Raw genomic sequence first — 16,338 nt, forward strand, 5'->3', positions numbered from 1 at the left:
AATCCTTTTTTCTCATCCATAACTACTATAAAATCTAACCTGTATTAGTTTGCTTTTATTATTATTTGTTTATGTTTGTTGAGTCCAACCCCCTCCTAAGCTGGTGCACACAAGCAGGGCATCCCACCAGCCTGAAATCAATGAGGACCTGCACTCTTTGTCTCTGCTCCAGCTTTCCTTCTACCAAGACTTCCAGCTCCTGAAACTGCCACCACAGTAATAACGCAGGCTTTTCTGAGACAGCTGCAAAATTATCTTTTTCTTTGGATTTTCCTAAATCTTTTCTCTCTGTGCAGCTGAAATGGAAAGACACAGCAACCTCTGCCCAGCTCACAATAGCAGCTGCAGCCATGTAATTCTCCCTTTCTTTCCAATCAAAAGGCAGTAACATTTCACTCTTTGGGCCTTGTATGCTTACCACTTTATATGCTTTCTTCTAAAACTATCTACCTAAGCAATGCCTCCCTTTTGCTTTAGGGTTTAAGAAACAAATAAAAACTGACTCGATTATATCGATGTTAATGGCCCTTACAGTTCAGCAATTGTGTTTTTCTTCTCCAAGGTCTCGATTTTCTGTCTTTACACTTTCCCTAGAACTGATTACTGTATTATTTTATGTGTAATCTTGTTGTATGCTACCTTTAGGTATATAAATAATGTATTACTATTCAAATTCCACTCCAATGGAAGTCACTTCCACATAACTTCTTAGCTGCTATCATTTGAAAAGTAAGATTAATTGAAAGACACACAGGTTAAATACTTCTCAGCTGGTTCCCTAAACAACAGTTACAGACTGTTTCTAGTATGAGCCCAAATTTCTACCATAAACTAACTTTGAAAAAAATATCTGAACAAAATTTGCCATGTTTTGTTGCATAAGCCATATGAGCTAATCAGTTTGTCATTAGTGTCTGACATACTCCAGAGAGCAATGCTTATGAACTTCACATCAGGATTGAGAAATAGCAAGTGTGGGGTGCATCATCTATGACCCTCAGCTGTACCAAGTTAATTTTTAAACTGTAATTGCTAAACCTATAATGAGGCTCTGAAGATGATCATGTCTATGCAGTGAGTCACCTGCCAATGCAAGGAAAACAAGACTGTTCTCAGCATTTATAATTTCCTGAGAAATCTTTGTTGCTGTGGTGATTTTGATGCTTTTACCTACAAAAGTAAAAACATTACATTGTTACTAGCATAATTAATAAATGACAAGTGTATCAAATGTGATGAGCACAAAGGTATCCGGGACTATAATTGCTCAGTTCTGCAGGTGCCACAAAGCACAAAGACAAGGAGCAGGTGCCACAAAGCCTAGAAAGACAAGGAGCATTAAACAGTGGTCAACATATGGCCCTAGGAACTGCCTCATTGAAACTCAGCCCCTTCTTAGCTGTAACTCTGAGTGAGTTACATAACTTTAGTGTCCTCATTTGTAAAATGGGAATAATAATAATACCACCCCTCCGCTGTGTGGATCAAATGAGCTGACATTTGAATAGCACTTAGAACAGTGCCTGCACGCAGGAGCACAATATAAGAATTTATTAAATAAAATGAACATGCTGCAGGGTGATGCTTCATCTTGGTTAGTACTTTTCAGAATTAGAACCTACAAACCACTGTTTTCAAGACCATGAATAGTAGCATCTCTTCAATCTGAAGTTCTTAGATCTAAACTTTCAAGTTATACAGGTGAATTAACAATTAAAAAGGAAAGAATTATGCTCTTTTAGTAGAACATCTATTCTCACTTCCTTAGAACCTATAATATTTAGAAATCTGTGTCTGATATGTGTGTGTGCTATTGTAGACAATTTTCTTAACACTTTAGGTTTCAAAGTGATATAAATCATAAAATTTTGATTAATATAATTTTGATCTTAGGAGTTAAACACCTCGAACCCTAGTGCTGCCGTTTTAGCTGTGTGTCCTTTGGCAAGTTACTCACCTTCTCTGAGCTCCTGCTTCTCACCTGAGAAAAACAGAAAAATATGCACAGGTTGTTGTACTGATGAAATGAGATCTTATAGGCAAATTTTTTTTAGCACAGTTAAATGTTAATAATGAAGTACCATGTTATTTTAATGGATAAGCAGTAAATAGTTAACATCAAAATATTAAAAGCCTTTTTATTTTGTCATTGCAAACCTGGCCAATTCCAGGGAGCCTTTCCTGGATCCTCCTTTCCCATCACCATTACTGCTAACTCTCGTTTCTCTTCTCGTCTCTGTTATAAATACGTTGAGGGCAAGAACCAGCCTTCCCCTTTTTTGGTCTCTTTTACTTAAGCCTTGTGCAGTGCTCTGTCCACTGTAGTATGTTTGCTATGTTACTTCTTAATGAATAAAAAGAGTGGCTATTATGCATTTTTTTTCACTTCATGAAAAATGAAGAAGGAATGAGATCTAGGTTGAGTTCATGTTGAAGTGGAAAATCTAAGAGGAACTGAAGAGAAAGTCATGAAGATGGCTTCTAAAACGTAGTGCAGTGCTCTGCTGAACTCAGAAAAAATGACTGTGGGAAGAAAAAAGAAGAGCAGTGCACTGACAATATGATTTTGTTGTGGTATCCACAGTTAGGGACTTAGAGTAGGATCCAGCAAAGCAAAAGGAAAGGAACAATTCAGACAAGTAGTAGCTACACCAGGTAAGTCAAGCAATCAGAAGGCCAAAAGGGGAGAAACTTGCAAAGAGGTGTTATTTGTATGTATGTGTGTACAGGTGTGCAGAAGCCAACAAAAAATAAAAGCAAGAAAATGCCATTATCTTCCACTAGGAGATCATTGGAAACCTTTAGAGAGTGCTTTAAGCAGATCTAAGGAAGCTGAATCCAAATTAAGAAAGATTCAGAAAGAATAAGTGACTGGGGAGTAAATGCAGCTGGTAGAGACCACTGGTTTAGGAAGAAGACAGACTGGATATGAGATGGTAAAGTCGAAAGGTTCAAGGAAGGCATAGATCAATCAGTAAACATTCCCGAATCTTAAATGGCAATTGAAAACAAATCACTGAAAAGCTCAAATAAAATTGCTCTCCTTTCAAATGGCATTCTTATGCCTGACTCAACTATTATCAGCATGAGAAAACTGAGATGTACAAATGATTCAAAGCCAATGGTTTTAATTTTTCCTACTACATGAGTCATGTTAAAGACTGAGAGATGTGGATTTGTACATATTCAAAATATTTATGAGCCTATTACAATAAAATATTGTTATTGAAAGGTTAATGTCTAAAGTTTCAGATAATTATATTACCGATATCCAGCACCATACCAAAAAAAGAAAATACTTGGTCTTATTTATACATTTTTAAATAACTAAGACGATAATTGGAATGTTTATAACACAAAGAAATGACAAATGCTTGAGGTGATGGATACCCCATTTACCCTGATGTGATTATTACACATCGTATGCTTGTATCAAAATAGCTCATGTACTCTATAAATATATACACTTACTACGTACTCATAAAGATTAGAAATGTTAGCCTGTAATCCCAGCACTTTGGGAGGCCGAGGCGGGCAGATCACGAGGTCAGGAGATTAAGACCATCCTGGCTAACACGGTGAAACCCCGTCTCTACTGAAAATACAAATAATTAGCCAGGCGTGGTGGCAGGTGCCTGTAGTCCCAGCTACTCAGGAGGCTGAGGCAGGAGAACGGCATGAACCCGGGAAGCAGAGCTTGCTGTGAGCCAAGATTGCACCACTGCACTCCAGCCTGGGCGACAAAGCAAGACCCCATCTCAAAAAAAAAAAAAAAAAAAAAAGAAATGTTAAATCTAAAAAAAAAGAAAAAGAAAAGAAAAAGGTAGGATTTTATAAAAAGTGATTTATCTGTTTTCTATCTGAATAGGTTCCACAAGATGAATGGACAGGGTACACCCCTCGAGGTAAAGATGATGAAATTCCATGCCGAAGAATGCGGAGTGGCAGTTATATCAAGGCCATGGGGGATGAAGACAGTGGAGACTCAGACACGAGTCCCAAGCCTTCTCCAAAAGTTGCTGCGCGGAGAGAAAGCTATCTCAAGGCTACTCAGCCATCCCTTACAGAACTCACCACACTCAAGTGAGTAGTCCTAACCCTGCACTTGCGATAGTCCAGGTGCTTGTATTATCACCGAGGCTCAGATGGTGTGTCTCCTAGAGTAAGTGGGGCAGAAACATCCTACAGGTGGAGCAGTGCAATACATTAATTGTGACTTTAGATCTGACGTCTGTACCCCAGTGCCTTTGTAGAGAGAGGCAACAGATGTGTTCTGCATTGATCATAAGCTGAACCCCTCATCTCTAAGAAGCAGAAGCAATCCCATCTTTTCAGAAGCCATTCTGGATTTAAAAGAATCCAGAATGGCTTCTGAAAAGAATTAAAATTTCTGGTCAATGAGAATATACATGTATCCCAATTCTTGAACGTTTGCTCAGGCACGAAGTACACACAAGAACTTTTTCTTAAGACTCTTGAATTTTTCAGATAATTGAGTAACATAATAGAAGAGATTGTCTTGGAGAAGCTTATAGAGTGTGGCCGTGCTTTAAAATTGGATATGTGAAGGTTCTTGACATACATTTTTAAATTTGGGCACTCGATATGTATTACAATTGAAGGCCTTAAAAAGGTTTGGTTTTGCAAATATAAATATAGTCATACATCATTTAAGGGTGGAGTTACCTTCTGAGAAATGCATCATTAAGCGATTTCACTGTGCACACATCATAGAGTACACTTACAAAAACTTAGATGGTCTAGCCTATTACACACTCAGGCTATATGGAGTGGCCTATTGCTCCTAAGTTGCAAACCTATGCAGCAAATTACTGTACTGAATGCTGTGGGCGACTCTCACACAATGGTAAGTATTTGTTTATGTAAATATATCCAAACATAGAAAAATACAGTAAAAACACAGTATTATAATCTTATGGGACAACCATATTATATGCATCATTAACTGAAATGTTGTTGTGCAGCATATGACTGTAGTCCTTAACTGTATTTGTGCTGTTTGTAAACAAAGAATAGCGCTACGCAGGAAACCACTGAGATTGATTATTTTAAGCAAGACCTGATTTAATTCTAAATGCTGTTTATAGAGAGTAAATTCTTTAGAGTCTTGGAATGTAGAAATAGATAGAATTCCATTTGGACCTGAAAAATATATTACGGATAATTCGTATTTTTAAGTGCCTTTGATTCCATATTTTGATGAAATGAACATTACTATTCATGCATTTATATTATGTTACTAAATAAAATATTAAAAGGCAAAATAAAACAAAAAATCAAAGCAGTCGAGTTAAGGAAAACAAACCCAATTGTTAATCAAGAGCACTGAAAAACAGCTGACTATTGTGCGATGGGAATTTATTTAAATAGCAGAGTATGTTGTATTTTAAAGATCCGGACAGAGACAGCCTCCCATGAATTATTTTTCAAGGGTTCATGTGGAACAATTCTGGATCATTTTAATCAAAAATTAATACCAATGCATCAGTAAATTAAGCCAAGAAAAAAACCTCTTCCTTCTTTCTTTGGCTTCCAGTTGCCCTTCCTCTTTGCCTTTATTACTACATGTGTTACTTTTCAAGAATCATCAGAACAAACTACCACAAACTTGGTGGCTTGATTAGATCTACAAAGACTCTATTTCCAAATAAGGTCACATTCACCGATAGTAGGAGTTAGGACTTCAATATATCTATTTGGAGAACAGAATTGGACCCAAAACATTGCCACACAAGGTAAAAAAAAAAAAAAAAAAATTCGTGGAAATAAAAAACAGAAACAAGTCTTCATTGCACTTTGGCGCACCTAGGAGAAGCTCAGAAAATTAAATTGAAAGAACTGGATTTGTAAGAAAGGCAGTGGACCAAGGTGACATGAAATGACGGAGGCCAAGGACCCTTCTGAAAAAAAATATTCTTCTATGGACCTTAAAATATCTCTCCACTAGACACAATGTTAGGTAGTCATGGCCATAGGGTTAACATCTTCCAGAAGATGCAAGAAAAGGATTGCAATGGGCAAGAAAGTCACTTAAACCGGCAACCTCCAGAGTCCTTTCCACCTCCTGAGTATCCCGTTAGGTTGTCATCAAGATGCATTGGTCACATTCGCTGAGTGACACTTTGGGTCTTGGGTGATAAGATAGAGGAATTGCTCTTGTCCACAGCAATACCCAGGTAAGAGGAGAACAGAAAGATGCAGAGCCATGAGGAAGATGAGAAGAGTGCTCTGAGGAGACTGAGGACAGGTCTAGAGGGTAGGGGCTGAAATCAATGTCACAATCGTGCCCTGGGCTACTCTCATATCTTCAGGATGTGGAGGATCACTCTGAAGTCATTGAAACTCTTTCTTTCTCATTTGCCTTCTTCACAATATGACCCTCCTCTAACGTCCTGGACCGTATTTTTGTGACCACCATATATTTCTTTTACTGCTCAGAAGTTTTCAGAGCAGAAAGAGGCAAACATGAAGATGACAGCTAGGCTGATGGTAGAGGGTCAGCTCCTTCAGACGATGAAGTTGTTGAACTGGGTATGAGTTAGTGACTGCTATTTCATCCCTCCCCACTTACAGAAATTCAAAGTGGTGATAAATGGACAGGAGAACACCTACTAAATTGAAAACATTTTACTTAGGATGGAGTTTCCCCAAATCATTTCTGTTGTCCCCTGTTCTTTGGCAGGAAAGAGAACTTTTTTTCCTACGTTTATGTAAGACAGATAGTGTGCCAACATCCTAACAAGGTTTGAAGGAAGCACATCTCATATATTACTGTGAAAACTCAATCATTATGATTATGATCCACAAAAGGATCACAAGAGAACCTTAGACAACCATCCAAACATATCTTCCTTCCCTGTGCTACCATCACATCCCCTAGAATCATTTCTCATAGTTCCACTTACCTCCACTCATTTCACACTCACCTATTTTATGAGTTCCGTTTGTCATTACAGTCTACACATTAAACCTCCATCATCTTCAACTGCATACAATTGTTAGTGACCTCTAGTTTAACCAGATTGGCCTGGCACGGTGGCTTACACCTGTAATCCCAGCACTTTGGGAGGCCAAGGTGGGCAGATTGCTTGGGCCCAGGAGTTCGAGACCAGCCTGGGCAACATGGCAAAACCTTGTCTCTACAAAAACTACAAAAATTAGCTGGGTGTGGCGGCATGCACCTGTACTCCCAGCTACTCGGGAGGCTGAGGTGGGAGGATCATTTGAACCCAGGAAGTTGAGGCTGCAGTGAGCCATGATTGAGCCACTGCACCCCAGCCTGGGCAACAGAGAGAGACCCTGTCTCAAAATTAATTAATTAATTAATTAATAGTTTAACCAGATTGAAAGAGATACAAAAGAAAAAAAGGAAAATACACTATAGAGGCAAAAATTCAGACATGACATGACTCATAATCAATTCTGTCTTTCATTCCTTGATGATGTTTTGACTGCAGATCATTATTTTTCTAGAAGTTTGAAGGATTCAGTCCCTTATGAGAAAAAAGATCCCTATATCCTGGAATTCTAGTTCCTCAAAAAAGAAAACTATATTTATGTTCCTACTTCTTTGACATTTAAGTCGATTTTTTTTCCCTCCTTCCTCCTCAGTAATTCACAGCTTTAGGGATGAATCATAGCCCTGAACCAAGATAACTAAAATTAGGCAAGTGAGATTGGGGCAACATTTTGTTTAAGGTTTTCAACTCCCATCTTCTCTCAGAAATGTTGAAGAGAAGGCACTCCTACACTTTCTTACATTGTTTTTCTCTTTTCTTTTCTATTTTCCGAAGGCATCTTGAGGGTTTATTTATGTGGGTGGTTTTTCATCAGCTGCTTAGTGTTAGTTATTGGGTCCTCAGACATATAAGGCCTAAGGTCAGTTAAACATTCTGGTGTTAGGAGTAGTTTTGAGACAACGAAGTCCATCTTTGGGCCAGCAAAACCCCTCCTGTAGCTACTCTTGGAAAACTATTATTTCGGTCACTCTCTTCTCTTATCCCACAGCTATTAACAAATCGCTCCACCTCATCACTAGCTTTTCCTTCTTCCTTACTTATTAGCTAACAATAAATTTGAAATGGCATATCACCCAAGAATATTAGCACTTTCAAAAAAATTCTGAATGTTTAATAGTAAATTTCCAGGCAAGTAGAGGAGACATTTAGGGGCCAGAGTTCCCTCAAAGCATGTTGTTGCAGCCTGGCACTGATGAAGAACTTAAGTTTCTTATTTGGAGTGCCATTTATTCTAGAACTGAGACTACTGCCTGCTACCATGATTAGTTAAAACCAAGTCCAAATCCCATCTGGGACTTTTATTTGATACACTGCAGAAAGAACTTTTTAAAAATTATATTAAGTGGGGTGTCATTTAAAAGATTCTGAAGTTAAATTCAAATATCTATTAATCCTACATGAATAATAGTTTAAAGTGTCTTAATACTTCATCTCTTTATCCAAGCACTAAGAAAAATTCTCCCCCTGGAAGAAATAGTCAGTCTATAATATTACAGATTTTGAAACTCCTCTGAAATTGGGGAGAAGGATTCCAGGCTGTTGCAAGAGAGCCAGTCAGAGCTCCTAGCAATTTTGATAAAGTGTCTAACAAAAGGCTTCAGGAAGATTTATTTTCAGTTCTAAATGCCTTGAAGGCAAATCATTTTTCATTTTCAGGATGGTTAATCCTCTTAATCTTCATTTTTCCCCCTGGCCCTGAACCTTTGTTTGTTTGTTTGTTTTAGATAAATTGGAAAAATTTAAATTTAAATTTGGAAAAATACTAAGTAGCTGTGTGCCTTTTGGCAAATTGATTAATATCTCTGAACCTCCTCGTAAATGAGAGTCTCAGTCTCTTAGCATGGATGGCACCACTTAGGCGGCTCTCCCTACAACTCCTCCCACCCCAAACCTGTGGCAGACAGCATTAGCCAATCCCAGCATTGATGGATTCCATCACCCTACCCATTGAGAACAGACTGAGCCCCTGAACCAGTCTCAATGCAGTGCTCCAGCCACCATGATTCATCGATCCGAGATGCCCACAGGTGCTATCCTTAGTCTACAGGAAATGTCTCCCAGGAACCTTTCAGCACTGACGTGTATAATTGTAAGAACAAGGCACAGTAGAGTAGTGGTTCACAGTTTAAAGACAAAAGGAAGTAGTATTGGTAAAGAAAATAATTTGAGAAGAGGTAGATGGAGTGTTCTTCTTCAACTTTAATTCTGGATATTTTAAATGCATCGATTTCTACGTGAGGAACCCAAAACCATAGCCTCTTGCTGGAGTCTCTTTTGTTGTTGTTGTTGTTTATCTTGTATACGTTTTTTGCTCCCCTTTTCTCCTCCTGGACATGCTGTGTCCTTGACTGTTCCTCACATCATACGCTCCCCTCCTACCTACCTACTGCTCCTCGTTTTCCTTTTCTTGTTAGAGAAAGAGGGGGATGGGATGAAGATTGGAGCATCGCTATTTTTTCCCCAAAGATATGAACTGTATTGGGAACATAGCAATTTGTATCATCCCATCTCTGTTCTAAGTAGTATGAAATGTCTCTGTTTTGCCTAAAAGCTTTTTTGTTCCTCTCCTACCTGTTCCTCCGTATCATTGTAACGTATAATAGCAAATGCTCCTCACAAAGTAGGGAGAACAAGAAAATACAACCTGCCACACGAAATTGTGAATTTACGTCCTCAGTGATCAGTGATATAAACCCAGGGTAGTGTCCCATTCTTCCCTGACTATAATACTTTCTTCTATTATCCTCTATACTTCTAACTCCCCACTCCCACTTTCCAATATAATAAGAAACGCGACCTGACTATAATACTTTCTTCTATTATCCTCTATACTTCTAACTCCCCACTCCCACTTTCCAATATAATAAGAAACGCGACACGTTTAAAACAGGGAAAGTCATTCTTGCTCACAGAAAAATTATCACTTGCTCATCTACAAATTATCTAAATACCTTTCAAATGTTTGTTAGAAATCAGCTTTATTTAAAAAAGAAAAAACAGCTAATACAAGCAATCGCCTATTACATTGAGTCCCAGATCACCACTCCTAGTTTTTGAAAAAAATGTTCCTTCATTGGGATATGAATGCCCTCCTCCAAATGATGTGGGCATGTGTGAGTATTGTAGTCTGTACCAAATCCTGGTTTCTTGCTATATAATTACTCTTTAGAAAAGCCTGTGTTGAAAGGAAGCCTGCGTGGACTGAAAAGTCTCTACAATGATCATGACTATAGAGAGGAGAGAACTCCTTGTGTGTCTTTAAAGGAGGCAAAAGAATAAAAGAAAGTCCCGATACTTTTCTAGAGAGAAGGAATGAGACATTTTTAAAAGTTAAGAGTCAGGGATTGGGGGAGGGAGAGAGCATCAGGATAAATAGCTAATGCATGCTGGGCTTAATACCTAGGTGATAGGTTGATAGGTGCAGCAAACCACCATGCACACGTTTACCTATGTAACAAACCTGCACATCCTGCACACGTATCCCAAAACTTAAAATAATTTTTTTTTTTAAGTAGGAGGGATATTTACATTTTAACAAGGTTCTAAGTGGCTGACTGAGTGCTACGGCCTTTACATACGTGTTTTCTTTTGATCATCAGAACTCTATGCATGCAATTTTTCCCATTTTACAAATGACAAATTTCCATCTCAGAGAGATTAAATAACTTTTTTAAGGTTACCTATCAATCAAATGTCAGAGCTAAGATTTGAGCCCAGGTGTTGAAACCAGAAAAGATAAAAAGCTGGACGGAAAGTTGAACTTACTAAGACTGCAGTGATGAGCTATTTAAAAGATGTTTAATAATGGAGGGGAAAGGAAGATCAACTGGGTGTGGACAACTGAGAAGTGGTACCCAGGAAAAACAGACATTCAAAACAGATTGTGAGAGTGAAGCATGGATTTGAAGGGGCGTCAGAAGCCTGCAGTGAAGTGAGTTCTGAGTCGCAAGTGTAAACATCAGACATGCAGCTGAAACAGGAAGGATCTTGAGAACATCTTGACTCAGGCTTAGCCTCAGGTGCAGGAAAGAAGGACCAATGACCAAAGGATCAGAGCTGCAGAAGGCGCTGGCTGACAGAGGACACAGGAAGAAGGGACGGACTCTTAGGAGCCTGGGTTCAGCTCTGTGGAGACTAATACAATAATGAATCCTGGGCCTTCTCTGTTCTGTGGCTTACCATGTGTAACCTGAACCTTCTTCAAAGGATGGCAGACCAGGTTTGCACCCTTGACAGCTGGCTTCAAGGGGCTGTGTAAACAAAGCCCTAAGACAGCGGAGGGAGGGGAGCAGGGAAGGCCCTGGCTAAGGTTTCTGGAAACAAAGACTCCTCACTTCCTTTAGGTAGTGCTGATCAGAGATGCTGCCCACTGTCCTTCCAGGACGGCTTCTCTTTGCAGAGAGCCTCAAAATTCCTTCGTCTTTTCTGTCTGCCACCTGCCATTTATTCAATTTAATATCTATGTTCCCGTTAAAGTGCAGACAACGAGGTAAAGAGAACACCCTAATTACAATCACAAATTATATTCATGCAATCACTCACTCACTCATTTATTCATGCAACAAACATTTGGTACCTTTAATAATTTAAGTACTGTGTCCATCATTTATACCTTGGTTTCAATATTCACTAAATGCTTTACTAAAATCTGGTTTTCCAGAGTCAAGTGGAAGAGAAAAATACACACAGACACATACACACACACGAGTCTAAGAATGGCAAAAGCAGGCACTACAAAGAAGAAAGGAACTTAAAATTCAGAGGCTGGTGGTGTTAAAGGTGATAGTTTTGGTCAGAATTATTTTCTGATGAGAAAAATCTGCATTGCCTGGCATAAGAAAGGATTGTGGTTTTTTGTTTCTTTTTGTTTTTGTTTTGTTTTGTTTACAGGTTACTATTTTGTCAGCATAGTTCGTTATTAGCTTTACTTTTGCTGTATCATTTATTATTAAAGAAATTCTTCTTATGCATGCAGATGGAAGACATTTTGCAGGAATGAGAAAAGCTTCTTTAAAAGGAAGCCTAGGTGGACATATTAGGAGCTGCCTCTAATCCTTTTTAGAAGCAAGCTGAGTGTAAGTCCTAAATAAATGTATCTTTACAGAAGATGCATTTGAAATAGCAAAATCGTCAACATTCCTATCTATAAACCAGGAGGAAATGAGATCAAAATTGCAGCCCAAGGAATTCAGGTTAGCTGCAAGGAGGAACTTCTAAGTGCAAAGTTATTAATTATCAAATCAATTAATTTGGAAATTGTTAGAGAAAACTTCCAAGGCCTCTTTTGAAACAAGCTGAGTTATATTCCTCTGAGACCTTGGATAATTCTGCCTGAGCAAGACAGACAAAATATCTATATAAGATCTTTCCAGCCTAAAGAGTCTAAGACTTTAGCATAAGATCTGCACCATCGTCTGATCATGTGCATTGATCCTGTATTTTCAAGCTCAGCATTCAGGAAGAAGAGATTTCAAAGCACCCACATAACACAGTACTCCCTAAATATATCACTTCTCTTCCTGACACTTCCCTTTCTATCAGTGGAATGACCATTTTTTAAATACAGTCTTGAAACTTTGCAACTCACCTCTTACCTCTTCCAGCTTTACTATTTTTCACTTGAGTGATTGCAATGGACCAATTTGTCTTGACGCCCCCAGCCTCTCTCTGCTCCAACTCCTTCTCTAAGACTTTCTACCAGGTTGCTAAAAAATTATCTCTGAATCCCATGTTGTCTAGGCACAAAGTTCCAAATGTAACATTCAAAAGTGTCACAGTAAGACTCCATTCTCCTTTGAGATCTTCTTTCCTGCTATTCCCTTACAAGCACAGAACACTTGTATGGGAAGTAACATCACGCCACTTCAACAAGCCACTGGTTGTTCAAGGGTAATTATGCAGATTCGAGAAGGTGCAGTGTATGTGGCGCACTTAGCACAGTCCCTGGCACACGGTAGTTGCTCCACATATGTTAGCTATCGCCATCATTATTATCAGTTTTGGCCACCTACTATGTGCTAAGCATTGGGATATATTATAGTAGTCAGGATTCCCAGTACAACAGAACTTGCGATCTAATCGGGAGAAGATGAGAAGAAAGTCTCCATTCTTTTAAATCTTCTTCTCAAATTTAACCTCTGGCTGTCAGCCATTATTTCTTCCTCCTAAGAATTCCCGAAGCACTGTGTTAACATTTCTCAAGGTATTATAGCTTTCTTAAGCACTGGTCTATTTTCTCTGTCCCTCGTGTAGGAAGAGATTCAATGCTATCTGAAAGAATGTTTTTGAAGCACTTGGCACAGAGTCGTCATCCCAGAGGGGATGTTGAACAAATGCTAAGGCATCATTACACAATCCCTCTATGCCTAAAGTGCCCTGAACAGTACCCTCCATGAGTAACTTTAATGCGCAGTGGTTGAGTTGAGCTGCCATCTAACATCTGCCCAGCATCCTTTCACTGCGTCTGTGTTCTCTTCAATTCTTCCCCCTCCCTCTGCTTCTGAATCTGTGGTTCTCTGAAAAGCTCCCTGTTCCTTCTCAACCCTACTTTGCGTTGCCAGCCCACCTGGAGGCTGGGAGCTCAGTCTGGCAGGTACACATTAGCATGTTAAAAATATCCACGCAGCCATCCCTAGTATTGTTATCCACTTTGAATATTAGCATATTTCCTTCAGTTCATCTGGGGAATCCCAGTTCCTTCTAATTCTATGAGGGGGCAGGGAGCACCAGCATTAACTAGTCCTTTTGAAGTTGGGAAGGGTGTTCTTCAATGATCACATTAACTACTGCAACATTCTTTAAAAATTATCTGTGGCTGGGCTTGGTGGCCCACGCCTGTAATCCCAGCACTTTGGGAGGCCAGGGCAGGCAGATCACTTGAGGCCAGGAGTTCAAGACCAGCCTGACCAATATGGCAAAACCCCATTTCTACTAAAAATACAAAAATTAGCTGGGTGTGGTGGTGTGCGCCTGTGATCCCAGCTACTCAGGAGGCTGAGTCACTTGAACTCGGGAGGCAGAGGTTGCAGTGAACCAAGATCTTGCCACTGTACCCTAGCCTGGCCGACAGAGCCAGACTGTCTCAAAAAAAATAATATATATATATATATATATATATATAAACCTACATAAACCAATGAAGAGAAAATATCATCTATCCTGATAGCTAGTAATGTTTTAATTTTCTTCCTATTGTTTAACATAAATAAGTATAAATAACAGTCATCAAATGTTTTTAGTACATATGATAAGATCCTCCCAACGGTGTCAGAAGGAATTTCGAGTTGACTTTTAACCAACACTGTACTGATACACCAAGCCTTTCTCATGGTTGTGAGCCTCACGAGGCAGAGCCTGGGTCTTCAGCTCCAGCCCTCTACTTTCTCTCCAACTTCTTTCCTCCCACTGACTCATGAAACTCTGAGGACTTTTCCCTGAACAGTCTGGAGACTGTTTCCACCATCTGTACATTGTTCTTGACTTACAGCTCAGAACCTTCTTTTAGTTCTTTGGACCACACCTCTTTCCCAGAAAAGGCAGAGCTGAGAGCTCTCGGAACAGATCCAAATTACCAACTGCATATAAAATTGCCACCACCTCGGTAGCATCATTCCTGTGCCAGATTCCAAAAGAGATGGACACTGCTGTGGGTACAAGTGCCTGAGAAGACTGGCCTCCTCCTGGGGTTTGTGCCTTCAGAGCCTGGGTTTGAAAAGCCAAGCTGGGAGCACTTTCCATTGTCGTCGCCTTCTCCACTCAGTGAAGAAAGATTGTGTTGGAGTTTTAGAGTGAGAGAAGCTGGAGACGAAGCTAGCTGGCTGTGCTCATCTAGCCTGAGGCTGCATTTCTTCATTGAAAGGAGCCACTCCACAATGCTAGGGGGGGTCCAGTCGTCCAATGAGAGCCAATGGTGGACATCTCTTCCCAACTCCATATTCAGTTTTGTCATCCTGGGAGCCTGATATTGGCCATGATGGAAATATTTACACCATGGAAATCGACACACTCTACAAGGCAGAGCTTCTTCCTCCCAAAAAGTCAGTTTCTAAACATTTACCACTTTACCAATGGCATTATTTTTAGGTAGACTTTCTTCAGAGAGAGAATGAATAAAAAATCTTAGAAGCAAAACTAAAAGGAACCTCAAAGATGATTCCAACCCTTTTATATTGCAAATGAGGATATGGAGGCCCCAAGTAAAGAGGTGCCTCGCTTAAGCTCCTCAGCAAGGTTTAGGACCCAAGTCATCTCACTCTCAACCAAGACTTCTTTCCAGAGGAATCAAAGTTTTCAAGCTGCTAAATGCCCTGAGGGAGACAAGAGAGCTATAAAGCTCTGTCTCCACTGCACATATACGATTCAGTGCCGCCAAGAGCAATGAAAACAATTTTGTATCATTATTTGTAAGTTTTGAAATTACATTATGTATGTTACCGCTAACTAAAAGTGCTATATTTGTTCAAAAAAAAGAAAAATTAATAGGAATTGAAAATAGGAAGGGATGACTTCATGAAAGAGAAAGGATTCGATTTGGAATCTGAATAATCACTGAGAGGCAACAGACTACGGAGGAGGAATTTTGTCTGAGTATAAAGAAATTAAGCTGACTGATGTATTAGAAGAGTATTTTAAAATGGGAAGCCATCTTTGGATAGAAAGTGAGGACTTTTCTAAGTAAGATCCTTAAATATCCAGAGAATTCATTTTGTTTTAATAAAGTGAGCAATAGGAAACCACTGATAGCCGAGCCAGATAATGAAGTGATATAAGTGTTGTTTTAGAAAGATGGCCTACGTGGCGGGGTCGGTGGCTCATGCCTGTAATCCCAACGCTTTGGGAGGCCGAGGCGGGTGGATCACAAAGTCAGGAGTTCAAGACCAGCCTGGCCAATATGGTGAAACCCCATCTCTACTAAAAATACAAAAATTAGCCAGGCATGGTGGCACACACCTGTAGTCCCAGCTACTTGGGAGGCTGAGGCAGAATAATCACTTGAACCTGGGAGGCAGAGGTTACAGTGAGCCAAGATCACACCACTGCACTCCAGCCTGGGTGACAGAGCAAGACTCCATCACAAACAAACAAACAAACAAACAAACAAAACACAGATGGCCTGCGTGGCGTGGAGTCAAAAAGCCAATTACAGGAGAGATTTTTTTTCTTATTTAGATGAAAGTATATTCTATATTATTTACATGAGTATATATGTATGGAAGGATATCTTCTAACATCTCAGCAGTCATTCTTCTCGTGAAGAGGCTTTCTGGGTGGTTTTTGCTGCATTTCTTGTGCTTTTCTC

General features: G+C 39.5%; 1 protein-coding gene and 1 non-coding gene across 26 annotated transcripts in view; one reads left to right on the forward strand and one right to left on the reverse strand.

The window, feature by feature from the left end:
- DLGAP1 (DLG associated protein 1) overlaps positions 1–16,338 on the forward strand; it is a 964,206-nt gene that overhangs the window by 640,682 nt on the left and 307,186 nt on the right. For all 25 annotated transcript variants that reach the window (XM_016933374.4, XM_016933378.4, XM_016933377.4 and 22 more), the window contains one exon: positions 3,869–4,083. In XM_016933374.4, coding sequence (XP_016788863.3) covers positions 3,869–4,083 — 215 coding nt within the window. The remainder of the gene's footprint in view (positions 1–3,868; positions 4,084–16,338) is intronic.
- Positions 6,731–6,834, reverse strand: LOC112206306 (small nucleolar RNA U13). The gene has a single exon (XR_002940539.1). It is a non-coding gene; the product is annotated as a small nucleolar RNA U13 (small nucleolar RNA).

The sequence above is a fragment of the Pan troglodytes genome, chromosome 17, assembly GCF_028858775.2.
Source record: "Pan troglodytes isolate AG18354 chromosome 17, NHGRI_mPanTro3-v2.0_pri, whole genome shotgun sequence".
Taxonomy (NCBI): Eukaryota; Metazoa; Chordata; class Mammalia; order Primates; family Hominidae; genus Pan; species Pan troglodytes.